Consider the following 19421-nt stretch of genomic DNA (forward strand, 5'->3'; position numbering starts at 1 on the left):
CTCTATCACCATACAGAACGCCCTCAATTACCATACAGCACTTTCCCCCTGGCTTAATATAGCAAAGTCCTTGGCACGCTAATTCTATTAGCCGCTTGACACGCCTCGAGCCCAGGAGAGTGAGAGTGAGTGAGTGAGAGAAGCCTACTCCAACTTTTGTCATAACTTTCCACCCTAGGACGCTTGGGACACTGCAACTTCTATTTTCCCATTTTTTCCCCAAGATTGGGGAGAGGAGGAGAGCGTAGATGATGTTCCCACGTTAATTTTGTCCCGTCCTGTGGCAGGCGAGCGGTTGAGGGGTTGGGGGGGTGGGCTTGAGGGGTGATGGATAAAGGTCTGTGATGAAGTGTGGTTGATGGGGTCGTGGTGCTTCCTGTGTTAGTGAGACAAATACCCAATATTGTGCTAGGAACGCACCCACGGCGCGTAAAGAGGCGCCAATTCCCGTCGGTTCAGTTTCTCTCAGTTGCTTTTATGTTGCGATGCAACATCGCAAGCTACGAACAGCGATAAACGCTTTGGAGATGGGGTGTGAAGGAGGAGGAGGATTGAGGTGGGTTTGAAGGGGGGATTGGGCTGGGGTGGGGAAGGGGGGGGGGGGTATTGGGCCAACAAGCCGTGACTGATGGAGTGGGAAGCGGCGGAGGTCGCGTGGCCCGGCAGCAGGCTAGAGGGGCTTGGAGTGTTTTCACTGAGTTTTCCACAACCTTCGCTACTTCAGTGTCGGTAGCCAGCCAGCCCCTTCCACCGGAGGTAGGGAACCCCGAGGCCAGTGACCAGCAACCTGTGATACGGATGGTCGAGGAAACAGCTTCGTCACAGCGGTTGATCAGTGACCAAAATCACTGCAAAACGGAACGGAGCGATTTTTTTTTTGTAACGAAGTCACTGGCAAAGTTGACAGACGGAGGAGAAGCTGACACATCAGCAGACCATCTTCCGTCTCCACTCCCATTACCACCAACCGCCAATCAATAACGACAACACCACAGAACTAAACCAACCGACGTTCTTTTTTTTTTTTTGTCTTTCACTGTCCCTAACTGACAGATAAAGAAAGGGTTGAAACATCGCCCAACGTTGAAGGCCGAGGTCGTTTTCCCGGCTCGTTGCGCTTTCCCGAGAAACGGTAAATGAGCAGAAAATAGGCGTAACGGCCGCTGGCAGGGAAATGGATACAATGAATACATGATGATGGGGGAGAGGCAGCGACAAGGGGACGCACTCTCCCCTCAATGGACCGCACAGGGACCACGGAACAAGGGCCCGGCGGGAAGGTGCAGGGGGAGAAAGGAGGGGAAAGATGGGATATGAAAAGTGAGAGGGGGAGGACGACAGCCTCATCACCACCGCCGCACAGAGAGACTGTGTTGTAGCGTTCTTCTTCACGTGAGATGTGTTACGAGGGCGGATCACCTGGGTGTCTCAATACGCACCGGGTCTTATATTCACGGAACTCAAGCCCAGGAGCCGACGAGCTCCAGCGAAGCAACATATTCAAAGCCTCAGAGATGTAGATGATTGAAACATAGGGGCATCGCGAGACGTCATAGTTATATCTATATCTCATTCTCACTCACACATCCGCACTCCTATCGCGCTTTCACTCACTGTTCCACTCGCTGACAATTTCACACCCTCTCTTCCCCTCGGCAGCGCGCGAAAACTCAAATCGAATCAGGCTCCCCTCTAGAGCTCGGGTAAGCTAATATAGAGGGTAATAGACCAATGTCAACCCCGGGAGGTGAGTTGTGATTGGTTAATGGGAAACAGAGACTGTGTCAACAGCAGAGGTGGGTGGGTAAATAACCTGCGGCGCCTGGCTAAGAGGGGGACTTAAGTGTAGATTCTCATTCCCGTTGCCACAGGTTCGAATCCTCCGAACCCGACACAGTTTGTTTCTTTGTTTCTCAGTTTTTCTTTCTCGCGAATGCATTACTTTGGTTATTCCTTTATTACTTGCAAAATATATAAACAGGTGTGATATCACCTCTGTAAAAATAAAATTCATGTATATTTAGCTGTTGCGGTTACTCTAACCTGGGTTTATGAAGATTCTTATTTCGAACTCTACAACCCGTGTCTTCGAACCGTGCTCAGATCATCAGCCAAGGGTAATTGAATCTCCCATAACAAGTTCAAGTATGTTTATTGAGACAAGAAAAAAATTACATCTCAAAGGGATAGAGTAGCTTAGGCTATTTCTACCCCCCCCCTATCTCCCATAACTAGGTTCGCACGCCATCAGTTATGACTTGTGTAAAGTGTTTATCATTTATGAACGGGATTTTGCTGGTGGATTAACAAGCATTAGCCATTGTTTTTGATGTCGGGCTGTTATGTAAAAAAAATGTAATGTAAATAGTATGTAAAAATATAGTGAATGCTACTTTTGGTTACCGTCGAGCCTTACTCGAGCATAGCCTAAAAATGAATTGAAAAATTTGAAAAAAGGTGTGAACCTGGCAACCTTTTGTTTTGATGACGCGCCGAAATTCTAGCCAGTTTTTTGTTATCAAGATCCCGAGAGATCTGGCAAGTGGGTCGGGCAAATGTGTCACGCTCGAGATACAACATAAAAATTCCAAAATTATAAGAAATCTATTCAACCTCGCGGCATATCGCACTTTTTCTCATCATTAACATCGTGTAAATCAAAAATACATCATGTTGAGGCTAATGCTGGCGCCTGGTGACGATGCTGGCGCCTGGTGACGATGCTGGCGCGAGGCTTCCGACCAACACAACAATAACTAAAGTATAATCCGCCATCTTTCAAACTTCATTGGACAAAATCTTTATCAAAAAAAAAAAGAACCGCGAGGTTCTTCAAAATAAAATCAATTTAAACGCGAGGAACCTGCTCCATAATACCTGCTGTGTCTTGGTATCCATTTCCCTCGATCCTTGAAACCCTTCGTGAGCCCCAGCGAAGGTTAAAAAAGAAAAAAAAATACGAATCTTTGGGTAGGCGCCGGAGCAGAAATCTGCCGTGTAGGTCTGTCAAAATTACCTGGGAGAGGCCGCAGTTAGCCAGCCGCCCGGCCTGGACACGTGGTGATCTACAAGCCTAATGGTTTCCCAACGTAAAGAAACGGTCAATTTCATGTGCCCTTATTCTTACCTACCAGAGGACCCAAAACGGAAAACGCGACAGTACGTCACTTTCGCGAGTCGCTTCCATGTTCTAGTACGACCATTTTTGGCCTTATGTAGCGCCTACGAGCGAAAAGCGACGTTCTTTGTTGGAGGACAGGTTAGTTTTACAGTCTCATTCACTGGGGATATTTTCTGACGATGGTGACACATTGTTCTCTCACTGCTGAACGAGAGTGATTTGTCGGCAAGCGTGACAGTGACAAAAATGATACCTCAAGGTCTGCAGCTGTCTGTATCTTGCGTACGTACCTGTGTCAGGTACTGGTGCGGCCAGGTGTACCTGTGTCAGGTACTGGTGCGGCCAGGGGTACGTGTGTCAGGTACTGGTGCGGCCAGGGGTACCTGTGTTAGGTACTGGTGCGGCCAGGGGTACCTGTGTCAGGTACTGGTACGGCCAGGGGTACCTGTGTCAGGTACTGGTGCGGCCAGGGGTACCTGTGTCAGGTACTGGTGCGGCAATGGGTACCTGTGTCAGGTACTGGTGCAGCCAGGGGTACCTGTGTCAGGTACTGGTGCAGCCAGGGGTACCTGTGTCAGGTACTGGTGCGGCCAGGGGTATCTGTGTCAGGTACTGGTGCGGCCAGGGGTATCTGTGTCAGGTACTGGTGCTATTAGGGTAGCCTAACTATACTTAAGAGTCACAACACTGAAACGACTCTAGTTAGCCTCACAAAGTGAATATTACGAAGATGCAAGAATTACACAGAACAGTATGGCATATGTGCTTAACAGTGAAGCACACGTCACAGGGACCACCACGTACAGTGAAGCACGAACCACAGGGACCACCACGTACAGTGAAGCACGAACCACAGGGACCACCACGTACAGTGAAGCACACGCCACAGGGTCCACCACGTACAGTGAATCACAAGCCACAGGGACCACCACGTACAGTGAATCACAAGCCACAGGGACCACCACGTACAGTGAATCACAAGCCACAGGGACCACCACGTACAGTGAAGCACAAACCACAGGGACCACCACGTACACCATCCCCCCTCCCCTCCCCCCATCCCCGGCAGCATCCACGGGCAAACAGTCCCAGCAAACAAAGACACAACGAAATCATTTCTTCAGTTCCTGGTATTTTTCAAGTGCTTGTCAGACTCAGATTAGAGTTTTTGTTCGCTAGTGGTTAGGAGAGCTTCGCTTGTTAGCCCGAGAGACTGTCAAGACATGCTGGCCTTGACCTCTTCTTACAGCCCCTTGGTATTATTGCTATTATGATGACTATAAAGAAAATCCGTAGGAGCCGTGATGACGGTTCGAACCTATGCGGTGGGTGTTCCCACGTACACGCTCCAGCGACTAGACTACGACATGGGTAAAAATAAGGATTGCAACCTGAAGTTCTACTAAACACACGAGGGTTTCCTGAGGCTTCTACTGAAGCCCGACCAGATTTAAGGTATCATGACACTTATTTGTAATATTATTTATAATAGTATTACTATTATTTTTATTATTACGTATCATCAGTCATTCTAATTATGAATTTTTACTAATTCTACGACAGTTGTTTGGACGTGCAAGTAAGACTTGACCTTTTTTATGTGTTATAACCCAGGGAATAGTAATTAACACTACCTTTTTTCTCACTTATATTGGATCAACCTGGTTTTATATTGATTGTTATCAGTGCCGTGGAGTAGATGACATTCAGTTACCATATAAGGTTTATTGTATGTCATTATAATTGTGCTAGGTGCATGATGTATTATACAACTATTGTATTTCTGTTATGCCAACTTGGGGTGGTCAGGAGATACTAGACGTTCAGATACTAGACGGGTTCTGGTCTGGCCCGTATCGTGGGGTAGTCAATCAACCCGACCTCCTAAAGTTCCCCAACGTCAAGAAACCCTAAAGTGCCCTTATCCTAACCTACCAGATGACCCAAAACAGAAACCGGGATAGTATGTCAATTTCGCGAACCGCTGCCATTTTCTAGTACGACGATTTTTGGCCATAGGGTCAAGTACGCGTCAAAATGCGACGCTCTATTAGTTTGGCGGGTTTAGTCAGCTGTCTCAGGCGGACCAACTGTAGCAAGTTTGGTAGATTATTATATATTATCCTTTACCATTATTAATGTTCGTTGGTTATCGTGCCATATCCTAGTATTAAATTTATATTTCATTACTATATTTACTGGCAGTGTCGGCCAGAGAGAGGAGATGGTAAATGTTGTTATAGAAATACGAGAGGTTGGCTGACATGTGAGAGAGGCGCCCTGCGTCAGCGTGTCGTCCTCCCCGCCAGTGGCACATGGACACTGGGACGTGGAGGTTGTGTCATCTGCTCTTAAGGTAAATAGCGTGTTTTGCCTGAAACTGTAATTATGTACATGTCTGGTTTAATCATTTGGTTAAGCTCACTGAGGAGTGTGCTGAGCTCACAAGTACTGTATAAAAAGTTCGAGGTAGGATTGTCAGTAGTATTATTGTGCCTCGTAACTTTAGTGACTTAAGTTTTCAATTCATGTTCCATGTATTTTTTTTATTTTATAGATGCCCTCGACGGATTAAACTGGTGTTCATCCTTTTTTTTATTAGAAGAGTTGTTTAATTAATTAATCTTGTAGTTAGTAGTTGTGGGAACAGGCCAATAAGGAGTTTTATAAAGTGCTTACAGGAACACCAGGCTACTCACGAGTGGTAGTGACTTGACATTATTGTAACCCTAGAATTTTTGTTATTAATGGAACTCAGATTTTTTGCTTTAAGTGTCATTATAAGTACTTTTTTTTAAAGCACTTATAGTTTTTTTCTAAAGCTTTTGAAGAGAAATTATGTGTAATTCATCAATCATTTGTTAAGACGTTTTGAAATTGTTGGTGACAATATCTGGGTTGTATCTATAATCGTGATATTATTGTATTTATCATTTTTTATGTAAATACCTTTTCATCTCATTACATTGAAAGGGCAGAATTATAGCATGGGTGATGTGCCACCTCGCGCCCTCTTCACCCCATCCTTCATCACCCATTCCCCCCTTCAAGATGGTGGGCCCCTTGCCCCATCATCTCCTACAGAAGGCGTTTATGATAGCCTTGTGGGTCGACCTTGAGGGTGCTAACGAGGTTTACTAACGAGTGATGCGCACGTTACGGGGGGAAGCTGTAGCTGATTTAGCTACTCACAACGAAGTATCCATGTAGCACGGGCTATGTGAATCCTTTTACGGTGGCTTCCCCCACCGTAAAAGGTGGGGGAAGCCTATACACTGTGCTATATACAGGCTTCCTTCTGGGAAGACCTTGTCAGCGTGAGATGTGACAGTGTTTGAGAGGTGAGATAGGGGGTAGTGGGTGTGAATGAGGGGGGGGGGCGAAGGTTTGTTCGTGATTTCCTACGACATCGAATACCGTAATTACTCTAGTTTGGGGAATTTAATCTTTTAAGTCGCAAATCTAAGGTAAATAGAAACAGTAGAATGATGCATGACCCGTTATCAAGTTGCTACATATGTTCTAACGAGGTTGACCATGTGACCAAGTAACAAGCAGTATTTCTCCAGCAACTGACCAGTGACATGAAGGCATTGTAATTACCTCCTCTTTAAAGGAATTTTCGTATCTTGCATTGTGTAAGAATTTAGGCAGAAGCGAAAAAATCCAGGTATTATTAATTCAATTTAAATGTTTCTAACAGATGGTAAGTACTTAGCCTATCTACACTGGGTAGATAAGCAAGGTACTTATCCTATCTATTCTTGAAACCCTTTAGGTCCAAGAAATAAGGCTGGAAGCATCAGTCAGCATCGACTCACTCCACTAAGCATTGATTCCTACAGATAAGATTTTTTTGTTATCTATACAAACAGGAAACTGCAACAGGGATGACCCACCTGGACCCGACTCTCTGGCAGGTTGATCTTGATGGCGACCTCCTCCCTCATGAAGATGTCCGGGTAGCGGGTCTTGGCGAAGAGGGACTCTAGCACGTCGAGCTGAGCCCTGGTGAAGGTGGTCCTCTCCCGTCGCTGCTTCCTGGCCGGTTGTTGAGACACTGTGGAGAAGGAGGTCCATGAGTTGCCTGGGGGAGGGAGCAGGGGAAGACAAGGTTACTACACACACACATGGACAGGTCACGAGCGCGACAGCTGGAATATCAAATAGATTTTCTCAGGAAGGAATTGTGCAAATATAATTTCAAGATAATTTAGTCATTAAGTAATTATTTCAAGATAATTTAGTCATTATTATTGCAAGATAATTTAGTCATTATTATTTCAGGATAATTTAGTCATTATTATTTCAAGATAATTTGGTAATTATTATTTCAAGATAATTTAGTAATTATTTCAAGATAATTTAGTAATTATTATTTCAAGATAATTTTGTAATTATTATTTCAAGATAATAAATTATCTTGAAATAATCATTACTAAATTAACTATATTAAGTTATTAAGTATATAATTTCAAGATAGGTAAATTCAATATAATTAAGTATATAATTTCAAGATAGGTAAATTCAATATAATTAAGTATATAATTTCAACATAAATAATTAATTATATTTACAAATAATTGAAACCCTATAATGAATAATATAATTTCGAGATAATTGAACGGAAGACATAACTTCAATGTAAGTATTCACATTACTAACTTTTAAATTGTGAAAAGAACAATAAAAAACTGATATTTTGCCTTGTGTCTCACCTGATGGGTAGGGTACTGAGGGATGCACTCCGTGGTCCATGGGGGAGTGGTGCCCCATGCTGAGGCCGAGCCCGTTCATGGGGTAGGGCGGGCTCTTGAGGTATGCCATGCTGCCCCCGAGCCCTCCCTGGGCCCCGAAGGTGCCGTGATACGCCAGCCTGCTGAGGGCGTCCGCCTGCGGAAGACAACCTTGAGGTCAGTTATACATGTCTCGATCGTTATCGTGGTGTAAGTAATACATAATACATGAGACCATGTGGGGTAAAGAGTTATTATGGAGCATACACACACACACACACACACACACACACACACACACACACACACACACACACACACACACACACACACACACACACACACACACACACACACACACACACACACACACACACACACACACACACACACACACACGCCCTTCTCTCTCTCCTCCCTCCCCCCGTGACGACAAACTTAAGTCTCCGCACGACGCCCAGTGTCGCGCACGACCCGCCGACGGCGACGACAATCTCGCCGCCCCGCCGACACCAGCGTACAATCACGCCGCTATTAAACACGCCGCCGGCCGAGAACCCTCACTACTTCCCCACTTCTCCGGTATCCCCGGAAACAATTACCGACCGATGAGGAAGTAATGAGGCGAGGGAACGCCACTGCCACTGGCAGAAGAGAGAGGCGATGGAAGCCCCTGGGCGCCGCGACACCGGACACCACCTCATTACTCCGCTGATCTGTTTTCCGGTTATTGAAAGCAGACGGAACCAGCGCACATAATTATTTGTGTTCATGATGATTTGCAAGTATCCCGAGGCGGAGTTGAGAGCGTGCGAGGAACAATTCTTGCGTACTGTGAGCGCCGCTGCTGGGGACGCCGGCCAGCGCCCTGCACCGCCACCAAGGCGGACACCAGAGGGAAGCCCCGCCTGGCATCACTGTTCACGAGTTGATAATGATACTCTCACTGATTGGTATGTGTGTGGGTGTGTTTTTGCTTGCTTGCTATTTGTGCCTGCAGGATCGAGCTTTTAGTTTTTGAATCCCCCGGCTTTATGACCGCGGGTTGTTTAATGAACTGATTGGACCAAGTTTTCCTCTTGCCATATCTACAACATATATTTCCAACACACCCACACATTCCTAGGATGCAGCCCGCAGTAGCAGCAGTCTAACTCCCAGATACCTATTTACTGCTAAGTGAACAGGCGCATCAGATGAGAGAAACTCTGCCCATTTGTTTCCGTCTCGGCCTGAAATCGAACCTGGATGTGTGACTGTATGTGATGGTATAAACTGGCAACATCACTATATTCAACACAATAAATTCACTATTCACAACACTATCATCACCCAATACCGTCACTATCATCATATACTACACCAACATCAACAACAACATTTCAGAGTATAAAAGCAATAGAAACATCAATCACCTATCATCGCTGTAAACGTGGACAAATTCACACCTATCGAAAGGATAATATTTATGTAGGTGTGTGTGTGTGTTGGAAGTGGCAAGGTTTACGACAGTGATGTCAGCACGTGATGGTGGCAGTGATGAAGATAGTGTTGGCAATGTGAGGGATATGGCACCAGCGGTTTACCGTTCACAAGGCAGGCAGGGAAATAGGGTTTGGTGGGAATGTCTTACTGGCAGAGTTGGCAGCGATGAAGGAATGTCGGGTGTGGTGGTGGTGCTGCTGCTGGAAATGTCGCCAGAGGAGGAGCCCTCGGTGGCACAGGGGGATATGGTGTGGGCAGCCGTGTGGTGGTGGTGGTGGTGGTGGTGGTAACGCCATGTAGGAACCAGTCGATCCGCCATATCTAAAGCGATATTACTAATCAGTTGAGACACACACACACATATACACACACGCATATGTACACACACTATATTACACACATACCTAGTTAAGCCTAGTTAAGCACAAGACAAAGTTAGAGAACATTCAGAGGTATGCCACCAGACTGGTCCCGGAACTGAGAGGTATGAGCTACGAGGAAAGGCTACAGGAGCTAACATTCACGTCCCAAGAAGACAGAAGAGTAAGGGGAGACATGATTACCACCTACAAAATTCTCTGGGGAAGTGACAGGCTGGACAAAGAAAATATTTAGCATTTGTGGAACACGAACAAAGGGACTCAGCTGGAAACTTAATACCCAAATGTGCCACAGAAACATTAGAAAGAACTTTTTCAGTGTCAGAGTAGTTAACAAATTGAATGCATTAAGAGGCGGACTCCATATACAGTTTAGATATGATAGAGCCCAATACGTTCAGGAATCTGTACACCAGTTGATCTGACAAGTTGAGAGGGGGGACCAAAGAGCCGAAGCTCAACCCCCTCCCCCAAGCACAACTAGGCGAGTACACCCACCCACCAGCTGCTGCATCAGCTGGAGAATGGTTTCCTCTCCTATACAAAGATAAACGAAAGTGGATTGTGTGTGTTTATTGCATGTAAAAAGTAGAAACCCAAACTTTCACTATTATTTTAAAGGTATTTAAAAAATAAAAAAAAATAATATGAATATAAAATAAAAATATTTAAAATATTAAAAAATAATACAATATTAAAAATATAATACAAAATATTAAAAATATAATACAAAATATTTAAAATAATAATACAATATTTGAAATACAAAATATTAAAAATAAAATGCAAAGTATTTAATAAAATAAAATATTATTTTTTTTATTTATTTGCCCATAATAAATATTAATAATATTAAAAAAATTATTAAACCAATTATGAAAATAATAATGTAAGTAATATTTACAACTGCACCATCCTTATTTACAACAAGTCCATCTCCTCAGTACAGAACCCGTAACGAACTAAGAGTTAGACACTGCGTCGTTCTAAGGACTTGCATGTAGTCATTAATATCCACTTACCCAAACACCACAGACGCAGCCCCGCTCCTGTGCCAGGTAAGTCCACTACGGGCTCACCATAGCCCGTGCTACTTGGAACTTTTGTTCCGAGTAGCTGAATCTAAAACAGCAACACAGACGGTGGTACCTAAGAAGCTGCCCGGGACGGAACAAATCATCGCCACACTTAAACCGCCGTAAACCACGAAAGAGTATACCTTCCCTAACTCCCGCCAAACACACACACACTAGAGGAATAATGGGCAAAACAAGAATTAAAAGTATTTTGCGCGACATCGCTAAAGTTTCAATACGCTTTCGCAGCACGCGACGCGGTTGGCCGTTACGAAGGATATATTGCAGGCGGTAAAGCGCCGCTGCTGCAGCCGCTGCTGCAGCCGGTATCCGGCCGCTATCACCTGGTCACCAGTACCCAGTAACACTGAACTGGGTAGACCATCTACCACGCAGCTCCGGCTAGTCAAAGGCGACTGACTCTCCAGGTCACCACGACTTACGATGTGAAATCACAAACTCGCACATTTCGGTGGAAATGTGATATTTGTATACGACATTATCACTCCTTATACAGATATGCAAAATTATGACAATATTTATACCAATAACTAATACAATAAATACAAAAGGTAATAATAGAGCCCGGGAGAGCAGTAAGTACAGAGGACCGCAAGGGTGAACTATAGAGCACAGGAGGGCTATAGAGCACAGGAGGGCCAGAGAGTAGGAAGAGCTATAGAGCACAGGAGGGCCAGAGAGTAGGAAGAGCTATAGAGCACATGTAAGGCAGTTCTACTTTAAACAAGCTAACCTTCCAAGTATAAATAAAAAAAATAATAATATTTAGTTACAAAAAAATTAGTTATATCAATAAAATAAATATTATTATTAATTAGAACAACATTTACAATAATAATGCTTTAAAGACAAATTCCAGAATATTTGCAATAAAAACATCTTACATAATTTCATTAGTTTCGACAATATCTTAAACAATTTACATAATTCTTTACTTTTAATATTTTAAATATAATTATTTACAAAAAAATATTATTATTGTTTACAATAACAACACAGGTATTCACTAGGCTGTTGCAGCTGCTCTACATAATACCTTTTTAATTTGAACGTTGGGGGGCCCATAACGTCCAATATAAGACGTACTAGTCGAGATTAAGGGATGCTGCCATAATTGAGAATGTGATATCTGTCTACGAGACAGTGGAAGTTACCAGAGATATGTGGGATAGAAGTTAGATGAATAGACTAGAAAAGTGTATATTTGAGAAGTTTGATAGCCACACACAAGATACATAGAAGGAGTACATATAAACGTGACCGGCCTATAGTATGTGTCAACAGGCCTACTTTAGGGCCCGCGCAGGAATATCCCTGAAAAAAAAAAAAATCAGGCCTACTGCGGTGTTCCTTAACCCCTCATGCTTTTGTAAGTCTAAAAGTTATAATAGAGGCCTCTTATGTTATTACAATTGATATTAATACCCATAATACCATTGATAGTAATGGTCATATTTTGATTTAATTGCAATATTTACAACAGCTCAAAGATTCATTTATAATAATCACCAAAAAATTATGTTAATACAAATATTTGTTTGCAATAATTTACAGTTTAATATTTGTATTGCCTAGATGTTAATATTTCTATTGTCTAGATGTTAATATGTCTATTGTCTAGATGTTAATATTTCTATTGTCTAGATGTTAATATTTCTATTGTCTAGATGTTAATATTTCTATTGTCTGCAGCTTAATATTTAAATTGTTTGCAGCCTAATATTTAAATTGTTTACAGCCTAATATTTAAATTGTTTACAGCCTAATATTTAAATTGTTTACAGCCTAATATTGGTATTGTTTACAGCTTAATACTTGTATTTTTTACTGAATATCAATACTAAGCGATCAGGCAGCATACAAATGTTAAATTAAATCCAAACCATTCAATCAGTAAGAATCATAATTACGTCAAAACTACGCAATAAACACGTCAAAACTACGCAATAATCACGTCAAAACTACGCAATAATCACGTCAAAACTACGCAATAAACACGTCAAAACTACGCAATAAACACGTCAAAACTACGCAATAAACACGTCAAAACTACGCAATAAACGCGTCAAAACTACGCAATAATCGCGTCAAAACTACGCAATAATCGCGTCAAAACTACGCAATAATCGCGTCAAAACTACGCAATAATCGCGTCAAAACTACGCAATAATCGCGTCAAAACTACGCAATAATCGCGTCAAAACTACGCAATAATCGCGTCAAAACTACGCAATAATCGCGTCAAAACTACGCAATAATCGCGTCAAAACTACGCAATAATCGCGTCAAAGCTACGCAATAATCGCGTCAAAACTACGCAATAATCGCGTCAAAACTACGGAATATTCGCGTCAAAACTACGCAATAATCGCGTCAAAACTACGCAATAATCGCGTCAAAACTACGCAATAATCACGTCAAAACTACGCAATAATCACGTCAAAACTACGCAATAATCACGTCAAAACTACGCAATAATCACGTCAAAACTACGCAATAATTACGTCAAAACTACGCAATAAAAACGTCAAAACTACGCAATAATCACGTCAAAATACCCAATAATTACGTCCAAAATACCCAATAATCAGTCACTAGAGAGTACATGAGAGCGTCAGACGACTCCCAGCAGAACAGCGACTCCCAGCAGAACAGCGACTCCCAGCAGAACAAGGACTTCTGCCTCCCAGCACAAATCACAGCGGAGAGCAGAGTCCGCGGCGCCTAGCCGTAGGTAGCCTCAACAAGCAAATTATAGCGCTCCAAATGTTATACTTCCCGGCGACCATACCAAGCAAGATAAACATTTAATCAAACACACACACACGAGCCCAATAGACTTCCCTACATGTAACTGGAGAACAACAACAACAACCCTAACTCTAACAACAACAACCCTAACTCTAACAACAACAACCCTAACTCTAACAACAACAACCCTAACTCTAACAACAACAACCCTAACTCTAACAACAACAACAACAACAACCCTAACTCTAACAACAACAACCCTAACTCTAACAACAACAACAACAACCCTAACTCTAACAACAACAACAACAACCCTAACTCTAACAACAACAACAACCCTAACTCTAACAACAACAACCCTAACTCGAACAACAACAACCCTAACTCTAACAACAACAACAACCCTAACTCTAACAACAACAACCCTAACTCTAACAACAACAACCCTAACTCTAACAACAACAACCCTAACTCTAACAACAACAACCCTAACTCTAACAACAACAACCCTAACTCTAACAACAACAACCCTAACTCTAACAACAACAACAACCCTAACTCTAACAACAACAACCCTAACTCTAACAACAACAACCCTAACTCTAACAACAACAACCCTAACTCTAACAACAACAACCCTAACTCTAACAACAACAACAACCCTAACTCTAACAACAACAACCCCTCCTCCATCCACCACTACCCAGGCTCTTCAACTGTTGGCAAACAGTCAGTGCTGTGTATATCTCTCTTGTCAAAGAAGTCATTTATTATTAATAGGACTTTGGCGGAGTTGGTAATGTGGCTCAACTCCTCCCTCCCCCCCCCCCCCTCCCCCCCTTCCCGTCGAGAATAACACAGCTGATTAGGTTTAAGATATTTTGTTTGTTTTTGAATGGTTCAGTTGTTTGTTTAGGGCGCGTGGCGTTAAGACAACTGTTATCGTCTGGATGATGATAACACACGCTTGCTCTCCCGCTATCTGTCTATAGTATTCTTATTCAGTATTGTGTGTACTAGGTTATCTTGGTTATTTTTTGTTTTGGTTTGTCTTTGCGGGTTTATCAGTTCTTTGTGACAACGTTCAACTTGAAGCCTCAACGACCCGTCCTCAGGCCAGGGTCGTTCAAGTACGTTTATCGAGGCAATAAAATACATCTCAAAGAGATAGAGTAGGCTAGGCTATTTCTATTTCTATTTCGTCCGAACACTTCCGTAACAAGTGCTTCACTGACGACTTTTGTTCGAACCACAACGCTGTAAATGCTTCACCCACGTACCACAAATACAGATAATCGCCAACAGAACCTAAACACCTAACCTATGCCTATATATATGCACAATATGCAAATATATTATAATATTAATTTATATTTGAGAAAATTCCCGTTTAGAATGAACAGCATGTTAAAATTTATGAATGCGTCTGTGGGGTCGACCGCTGGATGGAATGGACTTGAGTCGAGGACGGGTTGCACACTGAGGGTTCCCTGCAGTATGGTCGAAGGTGCGGTAGAAGGCCGTTATCCCCCGCGATAGGGACGATTACCGATCGCACACCGGAGATCTAACGTTCTAACGACACTAGTTAGATATCTTACGTTCTTACGACACCAGTTAGAGATCTTACGTTCTAACGACACCAGTTAGAGATCTTACGTTCTAACGACACCAGTTAGAGATCTTACGATACAAACACAGACTACGAGGCTATCCACTCACGGGCACTCACCAGCGCGTAAATTGGTAAGTGCGTAAGCTGTTGGTAAGCCATAAACTCAAATTTAAGTGATATTTTTTTTGTGAGCACAAGTTGAAAACAATTAAAAAATATTAACGAAACAAAGCCAAAATGTAGACAGTAAAATCTTGGGCATCCCGTAGGTTGAGGACGGGGGGGACGCCTACCTTGATGATAGGACCAGTGCTGGAGAGGACGATCTCAACCCCTAAGGAAAGTAAGTACCCCTTAACGTTATCCTTACTCCTTACCTACTCTAACCCAACCTAATCTAATCCAACTCGACCTTATCCAATCCAACCCAACTTAATCTGATACAATTTAACCTCAACTAATCTACCCGCAACCTAACCTAAATTAACCCAGCCCAACGTAATCTAACACAAGCAAATTTGTTTGGATAAAATATTTCTATTCTACACATGTTATGAACAAGGTGTGCAGTCACTGTGAGGTTCAATTAGGGCTTGTACAGGCGCTATACCTTACTTGCTATATCCCCCGCCCTTCCCCCAGGGGTCTAGCCCCTATCCTTAGGGCTAGTGAACCACCATAACAAGGAGCGAGAGTTATACAAGAAACATCAACTTGAAAGCAACAAGCATTTCCTATTCGAAAACTATTTGTTTATCAAAGACTTCGTCTATACCTGATCGTCGATTATCTTAAGCGATGATTAACACATCAGAAAATGTTGGCCTAGTAAGATGGGATCGAACGCCTGGATTCCCAAGGCGCACGCACTACCGACTGAACCATGATGAGGGCCAAGGGAAGGGAACTATCAGGGGAACGCACAAAGCCATTACGACTATATATCGCATGGAAGGGATAAGGATTTGGGACGGGAGGGGAAGCGATGGTGCCCAACTACATGTGGAAGATCGGGAATTGAACGCCGACCTGCATGAAGCGAAACTGTCTAGTCAAAGTGGTTGAGCCACAATACAAAACATCATTGTCGATCAAAAGTATCATAGTCAAGTGTCTTGTTCTCAAGCATGTTGTGATGCGAGTCCTTATGGCTTAGCTCTCTCGGTAATTATTGACTTATTTTGTTAATCACCTAATGTGGCATTGGCGACGAGTTCCTCCCCCCCCCCAATTGTGTGCACTCGCCTATTTGTGCCTGCAGGGTCGAGCTTTAGCTCCTGGACCCCGATTTTTCTAGTAGTTTTGGTTGTCTAATGTAATGATTCCTGGCCTATTTGGAATGGAGATAGTCTCTACAACCTGCTTCTTTAGGTCATTCCATTTATTCACTATCCTTACACACACGTTTTATTTTAGCGTGTGTGTGTACTCGCCTATTTGTGCTTGCGGGGGTTGAACTTTGGCTCTTTGGTCCCGCCTCTCAACCGTCAATCAACTGGTATGTGTGTGTATTTACCATTTTGTGTCTGTAGAATCGAGCTATTAGCTCTTGGACGCCGCCTTTCTAACCATCAATTTTTCCTGTGTGTACTCGCCTAGTTGTGTTTGCGGGGGTTGAGCTCTGGCTCTTTGGTCCCGCCTCTCAACTCTCAGTGAACTGGTGTACAGATTCCCGAGCCTACTGGGCTCTATCATATCTATATTTGAAACCGAATGTAAATCGGAAACCGAAACCGATTGAGTGTGTGTGTGTGTGTGTGTGTGTGTGTGTGTGTGTGTGTGTGTGTGTGTGTGTATAGGAAGTGACGACCAGATCGCTGTCTCCTGCGGCTGTCAGCCATGCGTCAACCAAATTCACTGAGGTTCGGGTTATTTTCAGCTTGTCCGATGACAAAATGGTAACTAGTGGCGGTATGTGATGGTCGTTAACAACTGAAGCAGCGACGGTATCTGGCAAGGTCAACGATTTATATAAACAAATCCACAAGGGCCGTGACGAGGATTCGAACCTACGTCTGTGAGCATCTCAGACGCTGCCTTAATTGACTGAGCTACGACATGGTTAAAAGAGTTTTGTTCGTTGATGCATCGACGTTATTGTGATTTCTTTGTGTAACGATTTATATCTATAAATGCAAGGCCTTTTATATAAAAAATATACATGTATATAATTTCTAAAGCTGGAAACAAAAACATTTTTTTTTTACTAAACCGTGTAGAGAATATAAAAGAAAACGAATCAAGACAAAAAAAATAAAGGGGGAGACTTTTTCACCCTAGTTTGAAAACATTATTGGAAAAAAAGTCTTTTATAGACTGCATCCAGAGGGGAAAAATATTATGACTTGCAATAAAACTGGCAATTCCCCTCTCTCCTCTCTCTCGCTATTGCCATTGTCGACTAAAATAATTATAGTCTTCGTTATCAGGAAAGTTTAGATAAGAAAAATGGATATTTGATGATGACTTTTATGGGGTAGACAATTTAATTACAAACTTTTTAGTGTACATAAAAATGACTTTTGTACTGACGAGAGCAGTCATACCAATACTAAGAAGCTCGGTACCAATGATTCGCACGTTCGACCCCAACGATTCGCACGTTCGACCCCAACGATTCGCACGTTCGACACCAACGATTCGCACGTTCGACACCAACGATTCGCACGTTCGACACCAACGATTCGCACGTTCGACACCAATGATTCACACGTTCGATACTAGACAAACATATACAAGATAAAAAATAGAATATTAACAAACCCACCAATAATAATAATAATAATAATAATAATAATATTATTATTATTATTATTATTAAGACCAATACTTAAAATATCAACAAGTCCAATACCGATATTCACAAGACCAATAACAGTATTAACCAGACCAGACACAACATGACGAAGGCCAATACTAACAAGACCAATAATAATGGAGAAACTTACTGCAATGCCTACTAATTAGTGCTTGAATGAGTGCTAGAAAGTAAGTGAGGGAGAGACACCCAGTATCTGTGTGTTAAGTGTATTAAAAAAAAATTTGGGGGGGGGGGAATTTAATACACATTCTTTCTCAAGGTGCTGTATACAAAGTTCTTGTATTGTTCTGTACGCTTGTATACAATACAGTATACTTGTTCTGTACACGTGTATACAATACAGTATACTTGTATACTTGTTCTGTACACGTGTATACAATACAGTATACTTGTATACTTGTTCTGTACACGTGTATACAGAACACTGTATACAGGATGTAGGTTAAATCCAAAAAGTTGTTTTTTTAATACACTTGCACATATACTTGGGGCTCAATACACTTGCACATATACTTGGGGGTCAATACACTTGCACATATACTTGGGGGTCAATACACTTGCACATATACTTGGGGGTCAATACACTTGCACAAATACTTGGGGGTCAATACACTTGCACATATACTTGGGGGTCAATACACTTGCACATATACTTGGGGGTCAATACACTTCGCCTTCGTCAATATTATTACCAAGACCAATAATATGAACAAAGTTAATTCTAATATTAACAAGACTAATTCTATTAACGGGACCAATAATAATATTATTAACGAGACCAATTTAACAAGGCTAACGAGACTAATTTTAACAAGGCAAATAATATTATTAACCAAGGCAATAATATCAAGGCCAATAATAATATTAGCCAGGTCTATAATATTATCAAGACCAAATATAATATTATCAAGACCGAAAATAATATTATTAAGCGCCTTGTACAATCCGCGACACATTTACGTCGCTTCGGTGGCTTTGACCGTGTGTTGGTTCCAGGGAGCAATGTCCCCCGCGGCCCGGTCTCTGACCAGGTGCTCGTGGTGGTGTGGGTCAGCCAGGCTGTCAGACGCAGCACCTCGCCTCTTAACAGATGTTACCAATTGTCACCACCAGCCGATGCTGCGTCGCGATATGAAATGTTAATGGCTGCCAGTTTTGTCCACTTTATATATATATATATATATATATATATATATATATATATATATATATATATATATATATATATATATATATATATATATATATATATATATAAAATATATGTATTGTTTGCTAGTGTAAGAAAGATGATGCTGGAAGCATTTTATTTTTTGCTATGAGTGGGGGGGGGGAGGGATAAATTTTGAGTTTCTCCAGAGTGAAAGACACAAATAAACAAACACACATTCTTTTCTAACTAAAGTAACAAAACT

At 42.3% G+C, this 19421-nt stretch overlaps 1 protein-coding gene across 1 annotated transcript in view; it reads right to left on the minus strand.

Moving 5' to 3' along the window:
* LOC123759474 (homeobox protein OTX2) overlaps positions 1–7973 on the minus strand; it is a 15441-nt gene extending 7468 nt beyond the window's left edge. The window contains exons 1-2 of the mRNA XM_045744579.2: positions 7840–7973; positions 7021–7208 (exon numbers count right to left, since the gene is read on the minus strand). Coding sequence (XP_045600535.1) covers positions 7021–7208; positions 7840–7948 — 297 coding nt within the window. The 5' untranslated portion in view covers positions 7949–7973. The remainder of the gene's footprint in view (positions 1–7020; positions 7209–7839) is intronic.
* Between the last annotated feature and the right edge of the window lie 11448 nt (positions 7974–19421).

This window comes from Procambarus clarkii, chromosome 32 (assembly GCF_040958095.1).
Source record: "Procambarus clarkii isolate CNS0578487 chromosome 32, FALCON_Pclarkii_2.0, whole genome shotgun sequence".
Lineage (NCBI taxonomy): Eukaryota > Metazoa > Arthropoda > Malacostraca > Decapoda > Cambaridae > Procambarus > Procambarus clarkii.